General features: G+C 40.7%; 2 protein-coding genes across 2 annotated transcripts; both read right to left on the minus strand.

Moving 5' to 3' along the window:
- LOC109850057 (basic blue protein-like) lies at positions 230-1,355 on the minus strand. Its single transcript, XM_020419966.1, has 2 exons — positions 986-1,355; positions 230-701 (listed from the first exon to the last, which is right to left on the minus strand). Exons 1-2 carry the CDS (start codon positions 1,158-1,160, stop codon positions 361-363), a joined length of 516 nt encoding a protein of 171 aa, XP_020275555.1. The 5' UTR covers positions 1,161-1,355; the 3' UTR covers positions 230-360.
- Positions 14,427-15,089, minus strand: LOC109847638. Its single transcript, XM_020416870.1, has one exon. The coding sequence runs from the start codon at positions 15,087-15,089 to the stop codon at positions 14,427-14,429; it is 663 nt and encodes a 220-aa protein (XP_020272459.1).

Here is a 20,074-nt window from a genome sequence, read left to right on the forward strand (position 1 = left end):
ATACCTCTTAACACATTTTCACTATTCTAAGATGGATTTTTTTTAATTGATTCAAACAACTTCAAATGATAAAAAAATATTAATTTTTAACATGTAAAAGTAATATGAGAATATTTAGGGACGTATTCCAGCATGTAGTTAATTTACAGAAGATAGTAATATCCTATTTTAAAAACAATAAGGTATTTAAATGTTAAAAAAAATGTTGCATCTCACCGCAAACTCATATAGACTTCTAGGTATTTGAGTGCAATTTAGCCTCATTAATAAAACAAAAATCTCAAACCAAGCAAGTAATACAAAAGTCAATGCAACCAATAATTTCAATTTTGATAGTAACACTAATGACATGAAAACACCTCAGGCAACCAAGAAGAGCCCAAACAAGACACCCAACACCCACCAACTCCTCCCTCTCCCCGCTCCATTTCCCGCCGGAGCTGGAGGCATAAAATCATCTGGGGATGGCGCGGACGGCATTTTCGCCACTGTTGAGTTCTCAACTATGATACCAAATCTCATACCACCTTTACAGTGGCCTTTAGTATCACATATGAACCAATATTGAGTGGCCTCGGTGAGAGTCACTCGATCATTGCCACTGTCATGGATGGCCTTCACGCCCGAGCTTGAATTGCACGATCGGTAGGTTTCCTCGGTCACCTGGTACACGTTGTGCTGGCCCTTGACGTAGATGAAAACTACAACCAAACAAGGCAAGTTACTTCATCGGATGAAACAGTCATTACAACATCATAAGACTTCTGATTTCTCTGTTTTGATACAGGAAAAGACTAGAAAATGTTACTAAAATAGATCTAAAAAGATATTGCTACATTAAATTGTTTATGATTTGATCTATGATAGGGACGCTCAACATGCAAATGTTAAAATATTAAATTATAACCCTCAAATTAACTCTCATCAGAAATTCAAATTTTTGTGTGAAGGAAGCATTTTAAAAAGGCGCAAGTAGAACTTTTGCCTAGAACATCGCCGACGGTAAAGTTGTACTTCTGAGACCATGTGAGGTAGTTGACTCCTTGGTCCCAACGCCCGTTGTCGCCGACCGAGTACTCCCTTGCTTGCACGTAGGTTTTGGTGAAGAAGGAGAGGAAGGAGAGGATGGAGAAGAGGAAGGCGAAGGTGTTGGATGCCATGGCTTTGTTTATGGTATGTTTTGGGTGTAATGCTAGAAACTATATCCTATATATATTATCTGGTTTGGTGCTGAGGGATATGTTGGAAGTCAACTGGTTAAGGATCAAGAAAAAGGGTAGTTGGCGAAGAATGGTTCTGTATTTCGTTTTTCTTTTTCTTTTTTCTTTTTTTTTTCCTTAGGGTGTGAGGTTTAAAGTAGCTTGATGGTCTGGGCAAAACTCATCAAAGGGAAACTTTATAGGAATAAAGATGCTAATGTTATGAATGCCGTGAATTGGTAACTTGTAATTTTACAATCAAACAGTGCACCTGTATGTTAATAAGATTTCGTAATGAGTTAGAAAGGGAAAACTGCGTCAGCCCTGTTTCAGGAACAATAAATTTCGTTGTGCCAGCTTCCAGCTAAGGATAATGACAGGAAGCTGGCCCCGATAACTCCGGTAATGGTTGGAATCATAACAAGCCCTCTGAATAAAGAATCTAAGCACCATGCATCTCCTTTGACTACTTAATCATACTTTTAACCTCCGTGGACCTTATGTTTACAGAGATAACCATCAGTCTTATCTTCAGCTTCCCTCATCTCTCTCCTCTCTCATCTTTTATCCCCCTACACCTCCACCCTCACCTCTGCCTTTGCCTCTGCTTCTCCTTCTCGCAGCCGTTCCCTCTCCTCCTCCTCCTCCTACGGTCTCTCTTTTGTCTCATCTATCGTCTATGCTCCTCTTTCATTGCAGCCTCTCCTCTCCCTCCCGTCTCTCTTCTTTCTTCTCTATTGCCTATCCTCCTCCACCTTGATCTCTCCTCCTCCTCCTCGACCACCTGCATCCTCGCTTACCTTTCTTCCTTCTTCTTCTTCTTCTTCTTCATCATCTATATCATCCTTTCCCGCAAGCTCTTCTTTGTTTCCAGTTCTCGCACTTTCGTCTCTCCACCCTTTATGGAATTGGCTCTCCCCACAGCTACTTCTATTTAAAATACTCCCATTTATCATTTGTTGTCGCCTCACCCATTAAAGATATAACATCTAACATTAAAAGTTTACAAGTTATGTACAAAAGTGACATTTATAGCGTAGTCTGTACAAGACACAGATAAAAACTTCTAATCAATATACATAACACTATTATTAATAGACGTAAAAATTTAGAATTTTATATAGAAGTGGTCTTAACTTTTGCACAAATTGTACTTTATATTTTTTATTTATTTTTTGGATGTGAATCACCTTAGTTTGCTTATATGCTCTCAATGTCACACATTTGCCACTACTCAGCCCATAAAAATTAAAATATGCCCACTTTAGCCCTCTCCTCTCTCCTCCTTCTTCCTTGCCTCCTCTCTCCCCCAACTCCTTGCCTCCCCTATCCTTCTTCCCATCTACCCCCACATTATCCCTTCTATCTCCTCTCTATCTTCTCTTCTTACTTTACCTCCTCCAATTTTAGTATTTCTGCAAACTCTATATTCTTTTCTCTTCTCCTCCCTTTCTACCATTGGCCCCTTCCACCTCCTCCCTTTCCTCTCCTCTTCCCCTCCCTGTCCTCCACCTTCTTCATCATTGCCTTCATTTTCAGGATTTCTCCTTTTGGGGATTTTAGACCTCCCCGCCTTCTACAATCTCTGCAACGCAGAAGCTAATCCACAATCAAAAAGATAAAAATACTCACAATCAAGAAAAAGAATATCGAGTTTACGTGGTTTGTTCTACCAACTTAGACCTATATTTATGAGCAACAATATAAGAAATCCACTATGTATCTGGGAGAGCTATAGAATATGGGTTTGGGGTTAGCCGCATCCCCCATATTTATCTAAAGTACTTTGTCCTCAGTGGGTGGTTCGCGTTGTTCAAACCGACCTCTCTATTGAGCACTTACATGTCGATCTCATGCTTCATCGTAAACCGGAACCTGGTTGTCTTCTCTGATTTCGGTGGGGTTTGTTGTAGCTATGTTGACTGTGAGATTCTTAAACACAGCCCCTATACTAACATTTGAATCCTACATTGAGGATGCTAATGATGAATCTATAGAGCGAACTTCTTCGAGCTCTTTACCAGAGTCACAACATTGTTCGGATGAAGGGGAGACGTAACCTAGACCTCTCCTGGTTTGATGATAATAATCATCGAGCTTTCCTTTGGGAACGAAGGGTCACAACAGTGTTCTTCGTCCTTTTCTAAAATTCAAACCCTTGTTGCCGAAGAAGTCATACCCATATTCTCCATCATACGTCGAGGCGTTGGTCCATAGTGCGAGAATTAAAGAACGGGCTTATCTTCTTCTGAATCATCCCAAAATGTACGCAGAGGCTGATCTACTATTCCAAAACTATATCTTCCTGATTACTATCTTTGTCTGGTACAATAAAGAAGGCTCGCGAGGACTCAATCGTTTGTTTATTTGTTACAAACGACGAATGTACTGGCAAGTGTAAAGAAGAGTTAGTATACAACCCTAAAACAGGATCGCTAGACTCGTCAGTACTGGACTCTGAACTAATAGATGACAAGTAAGCAAAGTCATAATCTTTATCCAGGACAATTTTGCATGCTTCATCAGCATTACATACATTGGGGCATTCATAGCTGATTACAATGGTTTCCATATTGTTCAAGATAAGACCCTCGTCGTATTCAGACTCACTATCCACCTCGTTGCCGCTTTCAGATACCTCGATTGGTGGTTCTTCCTCCGATTCATAGTCTTGGTAAAGCAAAGAGTCGGTGAAATAGTTCTTGACCCCTTTGAAGGGTTGCTTTTCTACAAACACCATCTTCACTTGACCCTTATCGCCCACATAGTTCATCCATTGATGTAACGTGGATATGACTATCAAGTTGCTATGGGTCCATGACCGACCCAATAGAACGTTATAGGAAGGTTCTGTATCAATTATATAGTAGGTCACTTCTGTCTTTATGTCACCCAGCTAGCATTTGAGGCGAATTTCCCCCAATGGATGGGTTCCAGTTGCATTAAAACCAAAGATGATGGTGCTTGTCGCATACAAACGTCTTTGAGGTATTCCTAAGTAATGAATGAGCTTTAGGGGAATGATGCCCAGTGCGGACCCTAAATCCACTTGGATTCTGTCCACTCTAGCGGAGCCGATGTACCTAGTGAAGTACAGTCGTCGGTCATGCTTCGTAGTCTTGATAAGCATGTCATCGTCTTCGAAGTGCTTTCTGCCATTGGAGGGTATTGTTTAGCAAAATCTTTTCGTGCCCTGGTAGCCAATGTGGTCTTCTCGTCATCAGAGTTAGTGAGGGTAGTTGCTTCCACCTTGTCATCGTCTAGGATTGCAGACACAACGTTGCAGAGCTTCACCTTTCCTTTGGACTTCTTTCAAGGCTTAGAAGTCCACTGCTCATCTTTGAGGAGATCGGAACGGAACCACATAGTTTGTCCTGACGGCAGACTCTGTTGTACCAAACGTTTCTCTCACTGATGGTGAGGATCAGTGTTGACGATCCTCAGATCTGCCTAAGGGATGGGCACGACCCTTGATGGCGCTAGGACTTCTAGGAGGTCTTTCCCGAACTTTAGAGTGACCATGTTCGTAGTCACTTTCTTATGTGTCGTTTCCTTCTTTAGGACCACTACTTCATAAAGGGCCTGAATTTTATCCTTTAGGATATAGCATTTAGAGGTAGGATGATGAACTATCTTGTCACGTCCTGCTTCACAAAATACCCGGGAATCGGAACGTGAACAAGCCCGTGATATATTAGATTAAGGAGAATAAATAAAAATAAATATTTCTGCTCAACCTAATACGCTAAGCGTCAAGAAATAAATACAATACGAAGTCATAGGTTCCCGATCACAGTTAGCTAGAATATAATAGACAAACTCAGAACAAAATGATCCATATCATAAAAGAAATATCATCCTAGACATAATATTTGGGTCAACATGCCCTTATACAAAACTATCTGAATGAAATACTAGAGAATATAAAAATACACTGATCAAATAGAAATGGAAAGTAGTACAAAAGAAAACTAAGGACCAATAACTAAGCTTTGGCTTCTTCTTCTGTTCTGTCTGCAATGCACTTCTGCTGAGAATCCTCTGACTCCTAGTGATCTCCCAGCTGGACCTGTTCTTCCTCTAAGTCTGACGTACACCAGAGAAAATAGGTGTACGTCAGCATGCATGGCACATGGCAAGATCCCACAAAATAAATAGAACGAATGAAAACCCAAGCGGAAAACGATACGATAACAGAAATGACAAAAGAAAGGGTAACTAGAAATCCAACAAAATCAATATGTGAAAACACTACTAAAATATGATAATCATAAGGCTAACTGCATACTGTAATCGGGTCAAGTACTAGCCATCCTAAATTCTCACTGGTCCACATCTCACACAAAGTCAACGTAATATTACCGGATAACCGACTGTTCATAAATCCTCTATGCGCATCCAATACCACACACGAATCGCTCAGAGGACTACACGTAATCCGATCTCGGCCTGGTCCGAACTCAGAAAAACCTCAGGTGACGAAACAGGTCACAGACTAAAGTGACAACACGAATTCACTTTAACCCAACAAACCAACCCAGTGACTACACGAATTCACTGGCGCGAGCTGGAAGATACATCAACAGTCATATCCAAGCACATGAACATTAACTTTCCCATCCCAACTCTTCTTGTTTTTCTAAATCAACAGTCGTATTCCATACTGAAACTCTAGTTCACCACCTAAACTCAGTCAACACACTCACACATGTCACTAGGTCTGTTCATGATGCACGAGGCCACTAAGTCATGAACTACTAAGGGTTCTCAAACACAACCAAGAACAATAATAATATGACTACTTCTATGCAAATACATTAAAATAGAACGTAAAACATAAAATGTAATCATAAATAGTAAAATATGCATGCATTCCGGTTTCATTAATATCTTGTTATCCGAATCTCAAAACCACTCATAAAAATTATACGCATCTAAATAATATTGAAAATAACTATGATTAAAAGAAAACTAAAATTCGTTATCGTTTTTCACATGAAATGTCGCAGTCTACAACTACAGACACAAAATCATAAATTAATCTAAAATCCAAAATAAATAATCCTTTTTGCAAATAAATTCCTTTAAAACATCATAATTATAAAAAATATAATTCTTTTGCCGAAATAACTTAACAACTCAAAATGACCCTTTTTCAAAATAAAATAATTTAAATTATTTATTTTAAAGATTATTCAAAATCAACCCTTTTTTGAAATGTCCTCATCATAATAATTCTAAAAATAATCTTTAAATATATTATTTCTTTTAAAAACATCTCAAATAACCACTTTTACATAAAATACTTATTCCTTTAAATTACATATCATAACATCATTATCAATATTATAATCAACAAGCTCACACAATTATCATAATATTCATATAGTAACATAATCAAATCAGTCAAATTGAAGCATATAATTAATTCATAATATCTAAAAATTGGAACGACGAATCAAAGAATATCAGGATCTTGCCTACGAGGCTGAGGGCATGTGGACGAGGCGGCGGCACTGCTTGCGGATGCGGTGCGATGGAACTAAAGCAGGTGTAGTCGATCATGGGTCCGAAGTAGGCGACGACATGGCTGCAGGGGCGACTCTGAGTTGAGGAGGCTGACTGCGGGTCGTCGACGTTTGTCGGAGGTCAGGGAGGGTGGAGCTATCGGCCAGCGGGGGAGGCAGAACAATTATAGGGCAGGGGTGGACTGCTGACTATATGGCGTGTGGTTGCAGGGAGAGGGTAGGTGGTGTTGACGATCGGGGCTTGCTACTCTAGGGATCTGCGGACGCGGGGAGATGCAGGATGAGCGGCGACGACTGAGTTTGGAGGAGCTTGGGTTGCAAGGAGGAGCTGTGGGCGGTTGTGACATGGTCAGCGTGGCAAGGGGCGCTAGATCTGATGGTGACATGATCGGGTGGCGAAGGCGGCTAGTCGGCATTGATGGCTGGGGAAGAGCTTGCAGTTGCGGGTTTGGAAAAGCTTCAGGCGGAGGTTGAGGGAGAAAAGCTCGCGGATCTGAGTTGAGGCTGATGAAGGTGTCGACACGGGTCTGGATAAACGTTGGGGAGGCGCTGATGAGAGAGGCGGGGAGGTTGAACAGTAGGGATCGCTCAACGTTCATCAGAGTTTGACGGCGACATGGCTGTCGCCGGAGGGTCGAGTTCGAGAAGAGGGGTTGTGGGTCTGGCGTTTCGGAGCTCGGGTCGGTAGTGAAGGGGGAGGTGGAGATGAGGCGCGATGGTGAGCTAGGTAGTGGCTGATCTGATGGAGTTGGTAGCGACAAAGGGTTGTGGCGACTGAGCTTAGGCGGTGGTTGAGGATGCTAAGCGGGCGCGGAGGCTATCAGTGTCGGGCAGTGCTGGTGGAGGTGAGACGTGGGCGGCGGTGAAGCGTTGTTAGAGATGGTGTCTATGGTGCTGATGTGGTGAAGTAGAGGGAGAGAGAGAGAGAGAGAGAGAGTTGAGATCTGAGAGAGAGGAGGGTTGTGTGAGAGAGAAAAGAAGAGAGTACAAGAGAGAGAGAGTGAATTATTAGAGAGAGAGAAAATCACGTGAAAAAAATAGAATGAGTTAAACGTGATTATGGGATTGATTAGGAGTGATTAGGGAATTGATTAGGGAGGGGTTATGGAAAGAATTTAAATGAGAGAAAATTAAGGGGAGAGAAATGATTACGGAAATAATTTACATAATATTCAGAATAAACATTATATTTATAAATTATTAACAACCAAATATCTTTATATTTATATTTATATGCTACTATATTATGCTCAAGTTTACATTAATAATAACAAGGTCATTAATAATGTCAGTGACCAAATAATTATTAAAAAAATTCACTAAACTATAAATTAATATTTAGCAGAACTAATAAATACAAGACTATATATTTTATTTATTTATTTATTTATTTTGAAAACTCAGAAAAATCCAAAAATTGGGAAAAATATTAATAAAATAAAATTTAATATTTTAAATACTAGAAAAATTATTTAAATACGTATCGAAAAATTACAGTTGTTACAGATCCTGTGGTATGTACAGTAGTTAGGATCATTTATTTTATCCGCGTCCTTAGACCGCTTTACCTGTGACAGCTTTATCTTGTTGTTCTTGAGCAGGGTATTGAGGATAGCAACAACTTGATCTTCTCTGAAGTCATATTGCTTCTTGAAACGTGGTTAAAAAGAGGTAGCTTTTTGCTTTTGGGCTGGCTTAGAGGCTGGAGTAGTCTCGAGAACCATGGTTTATTTACCCTTTGATCGAGAAGGATTCTTGGACAAACCCTACTCTGGAGCTCCTCTCTTAGGTTGAGGTTCTTTATTTTCCAATCTCTTAAGCATGTTCTCTACTTGTTCACCTTGGCGAAAAAGCTCCCTCCAAACTCGGGTCTCTACCGCTCCGATCTTAGATAAAATATGGATTAAAAGATTGTTACGGTACATCTCGATCAATGTACTTTCAGAAACCTGATCACGGTAATGCAGCGACCGATTTCTAAACCTCTTCACGAAGTCATTTATGGACTCATCTTTTCTCTGGTTTTCATCTAACAGAGTGGACATTGAAACCTCCGTGTCATCATTAAAGAAGAGGGCCAAGAATAGCTTCCCCATGTCAACCCAAGATTTAATGGAGCCTGGTTCCAGCTTGCGGAACCATTTAAAGGCTACCCCTTTTAGCGTTCCGATCAACAGTCGGGTCAGGATAGGATCGTTCCCCGTAAGAAATCATGCTTGAGCTAAGAAATAGTAGATATGTTGTGAGAGAGAACTCTTGCCATCAAACTAGACTATGCTCATGGGCTTAAACTTTGCCTGGTAGGAGACTGTATCTCATTCAACCGGATATGGTCTGACAACCCTAGTTTGTTCATATATTTTTGGAGTTTCATCAAGTTGTCTTTGGAACTCATAAAGCCTCTTATTTCGTGAATTGTTACCAGAATGTGATGCCTCTTCTGAAGACTTAGATGACGAATCAAAGGGCGACTCGGGATTCTCTTCTCCTTCTGTTGTTTAAGGAGGAGTAGGTTCCCGTTCTTTGTTCTTGGTTGAGGACTTCGGGGGAGCCCACGACGTCCTTTTCTTCTTATTATTATTATACAGAAGCTTTTCAAGCATGTCTTTCATGGCGTTAATTTTCCTTATTGCATGACAATTGTAGGTTGGTGCTCTTCTAGCTTGTAACCTGAGACATTGCTACTGTCGAGCAATCTTCATCATCGTCATCAGAAATGGATGCTAATTGCCAGTAATCAAGCGGTACGGCAACCCCCTTTTTAGTCTGGGTATGGTAGTAGACACCCTCAAGCTCAATGGAAATGCCTTTCTGTCCCAGCAAAAATTCAGTGTCAGTGTACGCATGGGAAATTGTGAGAAACTCGAGAATTAAATCTGTATTATTCTCTCTAACTGACTTAGAAAAAGAATGACTACAATCCTCTCAATATAACATCTTTCTAACTGACTTAGAAAAAGAAACTATAATTCTCTTTATCGGTTCCCCGATTTACAAAAGTGGGAAGGATGAAATCCTTCCTTTGTTTAAAACTTAGTTCTTTCTTCGTGGCGATGGGAGTTTGAATCTTGTATCTCGTTAACAGTCCGAATACTTCAACTTCGTGGGCTGTTGGTCTTCTCTCCTTGACTTGATGCTTTGAGAGAACTTACGAGGCAAGTTTATAACTCCAGCCGAGTTTTGAGAACTCTCTGTAAGAGTGTTAGAACTTGCAAGACAAATTCGGAACTCCACACGAGTTTGGGTAAACTTGTTTGAACAAGTTGGAAACTCTCTGTAAGAGAGTTGAGAACTCTAGGCGAGTTTGAATGAATCTTGTTTGAACAAGTTAGAAACTCTCTGTAAGAGAGTTGATAACTCTAGCAGAGTTTGAATCCCCAAGAGGGGTTGATTTTAGAGAATAGATGAACCTCCAAGAGAACTAACCCAAATGGCTTTAAAGAGAAAGCCAAGAGCTCCAAGAATGGTCCAAGAAGCCTGTCCAAGAAGCCTGTCCAAGAAGCCCCTCTTCTTCTCTTTTTTCCCTCTCTTTTCTTCTTATTTTTGGCCCCCTTTTTCTCCTTTTTTTTTAGCCTCCTTTTTGCCTCTATTTTCTAGGGGGTTTTTATTTGCTGGAGATCCAGCCCTATATATAGGGCAATCAAGAGGTAAGGTACCCCTTAACTGGCCCTTAACTGTGCCCATAACTTAATGGGACAGTTCTGAAAACCGTTCTTGAGTAAAAAACGCAAGGGTCGCGTTCTGGAGAGAAAATGCGGGTGAACTCTGCGTCTGGTGAACTCTGCGTCTGGCGACCTCTGCGTTTAAGCTTGGCAACACGAGGCGACCCTTGTGTTTGGGATCTGGAACGCATGGCGACATCTGCGTTTGAGCTTGGCAACGCAGGACGACCTCTGCGTTTGAGATCTGGAAGTGCAGGGCGACCTCTGAGTTTGAGCTTGGCAACATGACGTGACCTCTGCGTTTGAGTTTGGCAATACGGGATGACCTCTGCATTTTTCCTTGGAAGTGTAGGGTGACATCTGCGTTTGAGCTTCTGGGACACGGAAGAGGGTTTCCACGTTTGGGTTTGTAGAGATCGTCAATTGTAATCTCTTTTCTTTGACTTTTGTGTAGATTGTCATCTTGTAATCTTTACACTTGTCCCCTGTGGAATGTGAGAGTCGTCAATTTGTAACTCTCGCATGTTGTTGTGAAAGTATTCACATTATAACTTTCATCGACTGTTGCGAAGGTCGTCAGATTATAACTTCCGCTTGTTGATGTGAAGGATGTCAGATTGTATCTTTCATCATCTATTGTTTTGTGGTGATCGACTATCTACACTAATTTTTAGACAGCCTACAGAACCCCCTCCAAAGTTCTTGAAAGTTCGCGGTTCACTGGAACGAGTTTTCGGAATACTTTAGATCCTAAAATGATTTTCATGATTCTGCATACAATAGGATTTTTGGTAAACCCTCAGCTATCAACGGATTTGATAAGCTTTTACCGACTACCGTTTGAGTCGGGCTAGCATGTGGATTGTCTAAGTCCGTTCCACATATAACGTTGTGTTAAAATAATGAACTCTCTTAGACTTAGTGCTATGATACCAAATACATAGAGTTTTCCACTGCTTCTTCCTGTGTTATGTTTTCATTTGGAACACTAAAAGAAAATTAAAAGTGCCAGAGGTATAGTATTAACTTCGCATGAATTTTCACTTAGAGTGAAATTCAAAAAATTTCTTCATTATCACTAGGATAACTCCAGAAAATCTCAGATCCGTTGGGGATTCTATAATGAAGACTTGCTATGGACCTAACAAGTTCATTGGGGTTTGACTGTTAGAGGTGTGATGGTAACCTAACAGTATTTTATAGGTCTATCGTTCTTTTGAAGAGAGTCGATAAACTGATTTGGTTGTCAGAGGTGTGATATTAACTTGATGGGTTTGTACTTATGATTTGAGCAAGATTTTAAAAACTTAGCGTCTCGCTGGGGGAGATTGGGATTTAAGCAATATTGAGGACCTATCACCCTATTGAAAATGATTAATAAGTTGATTGTCAGAGGTGTAATATTAACATGACAGGAGTTTTGTTGTGATTTGAACAACTTTGTGGACCTATCATTCTATTGGAGATAATTAATAAGTTGATTGTCAGAGATGTAGCGTTAACATGACAGGAATTTTGTTGTGATTTAAAAAACTTTGTGGACCTATCATCCTATTGGAGAGGATTGAGAAGTTGTCTGTCAGAGGTATAGTATTAACATGATAGGAATTTTGTTATGATTTGAACAACTTTATGGACCTATCATCCTATTAGAGAGGATTGATAAGTTGATTGTCAGAGGTATAGTGTTAACATGATAGGAATTTTGTTGTGATTTAAATAACTTTGTGGACCTATCATCCTAATGGAGAGGATTGATAAGTTGTATGTCAGAGGTGTAGTGTTAATATGACAGGAACATTTTGTGATTTGAATAACATTGTTGACCTATCATCCTATTGGAGATGATTGATGAGTTGATTGTCAGAGGTGTAGTGTTAACATGATAGGAATTTCGCTATGATTTGAACAACTTTGTGTACCTATCATCCTATTGGAGAGGATTGATAAGTTGTCTGTCAGAGGTATAGTGTTAACATGATAGGAATTTTGTTATGATTTGAACAACTTTGTGGACCTATCATCCTATTGGAGAGGATTGATAAGTTAACTGTCAGAGGTGTAGCGTTAACATGACAGGAATTTTGTTGTGATTTGAACAACTTTGTGGACCTATCATCCTATTGGAGAGGATTGATATGTTGACTGTCAGAGGTGTAGTGTTAACATGACAGGAATTTTATTGTGATTTGAATAACTTTATGGACCTATCATCCTATTGGAGAGAATTGATAAGTTATCTGTCAGAGGTGTAGTGTTAACATGACAGGAATTTTGTTGTGATTTGAACAACTTTATGGACCTATCATCCAATTGGAGAGAATTAATAATTTTATTGTCAGAGGTGTAGTATTAACGTCACAGGAATTTTGTCATTAGAGAAGATTGTCATATTAAAAATGAAACAAAATAAAGTTATGCTCTATGGAGATGATGAGCATCAGAAGTGTAATGTTAACTTAACGATGTGAAAGATTTATTACTCTTAATCAAGTGGATTCCAAGCAACCAACCCCCAGTCTAAGTGAGTTTAGTTTCTCTTTTTAGACTCAGCTGGGGGGAGGAAAGGGGGTCCCATGATTCTCTATGGGTAATATTTCTTAAAAAATTTCTTGTTGATTTGCATCATGAGGCTATCACCTTTTTGATTGATGAGACGGTAGGCGCCATTCGAGTAGACTGACTCTACCACGAATGGTCCTTCCCATTTGGGATTGAACTTCCTTTTCGTTTTGTACGTCATGACCATGGGTCGTCTGCTTACTAAGATGAGATCGTCTTTCTTAAAGATCCTTTCTTTGACCTTTTTGTTGTAGGCTTTGGAGATTCGAGCTTGATATAACTCGATCTGTTGTTGAGCATGAAGTCGCTTATCATCCAACGCTTCCAGTTCTTGAAGGCGTAGTTGATAACGATTCTCATCTTTCATCTCGGTCGCAATGGAAACTCTCAGGGATGAGATCTAAATTTCTAATTGTAGTACAACCTCACAGCCATACACCAAAGAGAAGGTAGTAGCTTTTGTCTGGGTCCTCACCGTGGTGCGGTAGGCCCATAGACATTCGCCGAGTCGTTCGTCCCAGTCGCGTTGGCTTTTGGATACGAACTTCTTGAGAAGCTTTACGATTGTCTTGTTAAAAGCTTCCACAAGGCTATTAGCTGGCGAATAATATGTTGTTGACGCAACGCTTTAGATTCTAAACTTATTGCAAAATCTCTGAAAGCTATAGCTGACAAATTGGGCTCCATTGTCATGAACTATTCACCTTGGTACGCCAAAACGGTAGACGACATGGTGTTTGATGAATTTCATCACGTCCGAAGCCTTGACTTCTTTCAAAGGAACTACTTCTTTCCATTTAGAGAAGTAATCGGTTATTGCCAGATAAACCGATGCCCTTTGGATATTAGAGGAAAAATGGTTCCAACAATATCCATTCCCCATATCTTGAATGGCCAAGACGGAGATGTTGGATGCAGATTCCCTTGTGCTTGATGAATGAAATCGCTGTGGACCTGGCACACATGACACTTTTAGCATAATTGATGGCATCAACGATCATTTAAGGCCAATAATAGCCGAGCCTGCGGAGTCTATCCCCTAGTTTAGCTCTGGGTTGATGAGCTCCGCACATTTCGTCGTAAGCTTCTCTGAGAGCTTCTTATGCCTCTTTCTTGGAAAGGCAGTGAAGCAAAATTCTATCATGTGATTTTCGATACAAAGTTTGAGAAACCACATCATAATAGAATCAAAGGGCCTTCCGTTTGACGGTGGCCGCTTCTTTAGAATCATCGGGTAATATATCGTGTAACACATAGTCAATGAATGGGAATCACCAATCTCTTAGGTCTAGACTTGTGCCCTCTTCTGAGCAATTTCTTAGAGGGAACTTGGGGTGATACAAATCATAGTTTGCCACGAGTATCTTTGTTTTTGCCTTTGGAGGTAATGCTAGTGAAGTTGCTAACGAATATAAGGCATCTTCATAGGCGTTACGGGCTCGTGGAATGTGTCCGATAAAGAAGCCCTCAAATTTTTAAGCTAACTTTAGTGCTGCAAAGTGGTATAGGACCAAATCCTCATTATACACTTCATATTCTCCTTGAACTTCATTTACGATGAGTTGAGAATCACAGTAGGCTTCAAGGTATTGGATGTTGAGCTCCTCGGCCTGCTGCATTCCTAGTAGCAAAGCATTATACTCCGTTACATTGATAGTGTATGGCTTGAATAAGGAAAATCCTCTTGGGATCACCTGACTAGTTGCGGATACGAGCACAACCCCCACACTGGCTATGATTCCTCCATCAGGACTTGCTCTAGATTCACTGTCGAAGAATAACTTCCACACTTGCATGACTCCTTGAGTTACGTAAGCCTCTACAACTTCGTCTGGTAAGTCTTCATATAATCTGGAAGAATCAGGCACCGGATGGTCAGCTAATAAGTCTGTCAAGGCTTGGCCTTTAACAGCCTTCTGAGGCATGAAATGTATTGAATACTGCGACAGAAGTATCGCCCACTTTACAAGATGACAATTTAGGGAAGAAGGCTTTGTCATAAGAACTCTCAAAGGGTTCACTTTGGAGATAACGTGAATAGTCTGTCCCACTAAATAATGCCGCATTTCTTGAATGGCGAAAACCAAGGCAAAACATTCTTTTTCCATTGGATTGTACCGGTGTTCAACTCCAATCATATTCCTACTGAGGTAGTAAATAGCCTGCTCATGGCCCTCATCATTGTTCTAAGCTAATAAAGCTCCCAGAGAATGTTCGATGGCCCTCACATATAACAAGAATGGTTTTCCTATCACCGGGGCTACTAAAATGGGCGGCTGAGAGAGATATTGCGTGATTTCCTCAAATGCCTTTTGGCAATATCCATCCCAAACAAAAGAGACCCCTTTCTTCATTAACTTGGTGAAGGGCTGGCAGTGTCCTGAGAGGTTTGATATGAATCTTTGGATATAAGCCAATCTGCTCTGCAGGCCTCTGAGTTCATTAATATTCTTTGGAGACTGCATTTCTTGGATAGCCAGAACCTTTTCTGGATCGAGGGAAATACCTTTAGAGGTGACTATGAATCCAAGGAATTTACATTGGATACCCCTAGGAAAGATTTGGTAGGGTTCATCTTCAGTTGATGTACTCGCATGATGTCAAACATCATCTCCAAGTCTAAGAGATGGTCGCCTTTCTTCTGGTTCTTCACTACGATATCATCTACGTAGCACTCTACCTTCTTTCAAAGATGTTCATGGAACATCGTGCTCATAGCACGCTGGTAGGTTGCACCAGCATTCTTCAGTCCAAACGGCATTACTGTATAACAGTACACCCCCAGTAGTGTTTTGAAAGTTGTGTGCTTTTCATCTTTAGGGTGCATTTTGATCTGATTATACCCTGAGAATCCATCCATGAAAGACATCCTCTCATACCCACAAGTATTGTCAATTATGACGTCCGTGATGGGAAGGGGGAACTCATCCTTCGGACATGCGGCATTTAAGTCATGGAAGTCAATGCAAATATTGACTTTCCCATTTTTCTTAGTTACAGGGACATTGTTAGCGACCCAGTCAGCATGATGTTCCTCTCTGATGAAGCCTGAGCCTGAATCGATAAGCTTTTTAACTTCTGATTTAATTGCTTCCATGATCTTTGGACGGAACCGATGTTGTTGTTGTTTAACAGGTTTCACATCCGGATCAAAGTTGAGATGATGCACGGCTACTTTTGGGTCAAGACCAGGCATGTATTCATAGTTCCAAGTGAAGACATCTATATATTCTTGGATGAGAGATATAAGGTCCTCTTTCTCGGATGGTGTTAAGCTTTCACTTATAAAAATGGGCTTGGGATCAGTTTCATCTCCCATGTTTATCTGGATCACCTTATCTTCTGTGGGTGGTTCGTGTTGTTCGAAACGTATATCCCATAGAATGTTAAGGCGTTTGATCCATGGATCGCCAATCAATTTAATCAACTCTTCATCATCCTCTTCGTCATCGTCTGGATGACTAGATGAGGTTAATTCACAGACAAGCCCTTGAAGACTGCACCAAAGCTAATGTCTGAGTCCCATGATGATGTTCCGAATGAGTGGTCCTGACATGGACATTCATTTTCTTAAGAGGGCGGTATTGAAACGTAGCATAATCCTCTCCCAGTTTTATGATAATAATCAGGGGGTTTCCCCACTAGAGTGAAAATCTGAATTGGTGCTCATCTTCCTTCCTCGAAGTTTAAACTTTCGGGTTATTAAAGTTATAACTCATCTTCTTTATTATACTGAGGGACTTAGGCCCACAATGATAAAATTATGGGATTCCGAGGTCTTCCTCTGAACTTCCCTGATCAAGTGGCCCAGGATTGACTTTCCTAAAATAGATTGGCTTTTGGCCACTCTTCTTGGTTAGGATTATGAAGAAGGCTCTCTTGGCGTATTCCATCTCGTAGAATGTAGTGAAAGATGATTTGAGCGGGAGGCTAAGTGATGCTTCGGTATACAATGCATGCTATGGATCTGTTCCTGTGCCTGCATCAGAGGATACATCAGGCAAGTAAGCCAAGTTAAAATTTTCATTAATGTACCACTTGTACTCACTAGATACATCATTGTTGTTGAGCTCATTCTGGCTCATTACATTCAAATCTACTTCCCATAGACATTCTTCCTCAGGTCCAGGCTCGGGTTTGTCGTCTGCTTCATTGTCGCTATCAGAATCTTCTTTTGGATGCTCTAGTTCTTGGGAGTCCAGGTAAAAAACTGAATCAATGTGGTAGTTTTCCTCACCCTTGAATGGTTGTCCCTGGGCTATCAAGGTTATGACTTCTCCCTTGTCATCGACATACTTCATCACTTTATGGAGGGTAGACGGGACAATACGATTTGCATGAATCCAAGGTCATCCCAATAATAGATTGTAGGACGTGTCTGCATCTATGATGTAGCAGGTCACTTCTGATCTAAGATCCCTGATTTGGCAATTGAGTTTGATCTTTCCCATGGGTCATGTTCTGTTAGCGTTGAAGATAGAAGTCTGTGTTGAGTTCAGCCGATGCAGAGGAATACTCAAGAACTGCATAACTCTGTATGGCATAATACTGAGGATGGATCCCGGGTCGACTTAGACACAGTTGATCTTCGAAGACCCGATATACCCTGTGTAGTATAAGGGTCGGTCATGCTTGTGTTTGATTTGCCTATCTTCCTGGGTGAACGATATGCAAGGTAGACTCCTTGTAGGTTGTTAGCATTGTGTGCAAGAAGATCCTTTGGTAGCTTCTGCGATGACAGGAACTTGAGCAATAAATCTCTCTATATCCATTAAAGTTTCAATCATAGCCCTTCTCATGGACTTGGACAGCCTTAAAAGCTCATAAAGAGTGATCCTGGCAGGGATTTTAGCCAGTTGTTCCATGATATTGAAGCGAAAGGGAGCGTTTAACCCTCATGCCTCTGGTTGGAGGAGGTTCTTGTTATAACAAACTTCTTTCAGCTTCCCTTTATCGGTTGGCTTCTTGTTAATGGAACCCCCAACCTCCTCAGCTAGCTTTTCTGCTTCTTCAGTAGTTTGATCATACCTCTTCAAGTATGTTTTTTCTGACCTGGTGCCTGCTCTAGGGTTTGCTCCTTGCTCGGCCGCTAGGGCAATTTTCTCGTCCTCCGAGTCAGTGAGTGGGGCCAGATGTGTATCATCCTCATTCAGGGAGGGGCTAATCATATTAGTAGCTTTAGCCTTGTTTCTCTTCTTCTTCCCTGATACTCCAGTCCACTGTCGGTCATCAAGCAGATCAGGATGGACCCACATTATCTCATCTTTTGGGATAGTAAGGGGTACTAATCTTTTGTCCTTTTGACCATGCGGGTTAATGTTTCTCATGTGTAACTCCTCTTTAGGGATAGGATCAACACCATCTGGAACTACAACAGGTGGGAAATCTCCAAATTGGACCGATATCATGTTAGTAGACACGGCCTTCCTCTTCAGCTTTAACCCTGGCGACGATTTCCTCAGCTTGTTCACCTTGAGAGACTTGTTGCTTCCATGAATGGCATTTTATGACCCCCATCTGGGCTAAAAGACTGGTCTGTAAGTTGTGTCGACATGTTTCCACTAGAGTTGCTTGCGTCATACCGGTTGGGCATCGGAGAGCCATGCTTCGAAATCTTTCAACAAAGACTTTTATGGGTTCTCCTCTCCTTTGCTTAGTGGCAAGAAGAGAAGGGACCGAAACTTATGAGTCATCTTCGAAGAATCTGGCCAGAAATAATCTCTCTAGGTCTGCTCACTTCTGGATAGATCCCGTAGGCAGTTTCATGAACCATTCAAAGATAATCCCCTTGAGGGTGCCAATGAACAAATGAGTCAACACCGCATCATTTGCTATCACATTCCCAGTCTATGACTTGATGTAATAGATATGATGATTAGGGGATCTCGTGCCATCAAAAGCTTGTAGGGTCGGGACCTTGAACTTTGAAGGATATGGGGCAGCATCCCATTCGATAGGATAGGGCCTAACAACCTCCTCCTCTTGAAGTTCGCTTCTATTTGTAATGTCACTGAGGCGGGCTTTTAATTCCTCCATCTTTGTAGATTGAGGGTTTTGTTCATTTTTAGTTTCCTCCTTTTCTTCAGAGGAAGAACCTGTGTTGTGGGTTTCTTGGTCGGAAGTAGTATTATCAATCACCTTTTTCTTCCCCTTTGATGAAGATGACATTTCCTTTTGGAAAGTTTTATGCCTGGGTGGGGAGTTTTTCCTTTGGGATTTAGTTTTGTCTGCAACCAACTTGGCCATCATGTTTCGAAGTTCATTGATGGTCTGTTGTTGTGATCTGAGCATAGCTTGCTGCTCATCAAGTCTCTTTGTGAGATCTTCGGGGCCTCCAGCCATATAAGCGGAACTCTCTTGTTCTGCGGAGGAGCTAGAGGATTAAGACTCCGCGATACCTGAATGTTTGTCTTTAGACTTCATCCCTCTATCTAGTCTTCGGTAGTTAACAGCGAGTATGACCCCTTTCCGCATCCGAGTACGTCGAAAAATTCCATCAGATCTGTTCAAAGCCTCTTTCAAGCCATGAGGTTGATCCTCCTCTGACTCGTCAGGGTTAAGGATTGGTGACCTCCTCACTCCAATCACATTAGAAGTGACTCCAAGGTTGTAAAACCCCAAAAATTTGAATATTTTATGATAAATAATAATAAATATGTTATATATTTATAAATAACATATTATGATGTTTGAGTATTCTAGGAATTGATTTGAGATCAATTCAATGTATATATGTATATATATAAGAGCAAATGCACAAATCATGCTCGATGTATAAATTTAGAAATTTATGACCAGTGGAGAGATTTTATATTTTACACACTGATACGTTGTTAATATGGAAAAACATAAAGACCAAAGTTGTAGATATCTTCAGCATCTTTCCAACAAATCTTTAATCACCTCATTCTGAGATCGTATGCGAAAGTTACAGCCAAAATATCAAAGAGTATGTTTCTAGTCAAACTGGGTTTTCCAGTTTCGGGTTTCGGGTTTTGGGGTATAGTTTTTCGGGTTTGCTGTCATATATACACATATTTAAACAAGAAAAGAATCTCTTTTCTCCTGTGTTTCAAACCCTAGCAGCCCCTTTTCCCCTCTCTCAAACCATAGTTCTTTTCTT

Source organism: Asparagus officinalis, chromosome 7 (assembly GCF_001876935.1).
Source record: "Asparagus officinalis chromosome 7, Aspof.V1, whole genome shotgun sequence".
NCBI lineage: Eukaryota > Viridiplantae > Streptophyta > Magnoliopsida > Asparagales > Asparagaceae > Asparagus > Asparagus officinalis.

Excerpts from the sequence above, each read along its gene's own strand:
- LOC109850057 (XM_020419966.1), bottom strand. The coding sequence starts at position 1,160 with ATGGCATCCAACACCTTCGCCTTCCTCTTCTCCATCCTCTCCTTCCTC. Across the intron at positions 702-985 it reads TACCGTCGGCGATGTTCTAG|TTTTCATCTACGTCAAGGGC; the intron begins GCAAAAGTTCTA and ends GTTTGGTTGTAG.
- LOC109847638 (XM_020416870.1), bottom strand. The coding sequence starts at position 15,089 with ATGATTGGAGTTGAACACCGGTACAATCCAATGGAAAAAGAATGTTTT.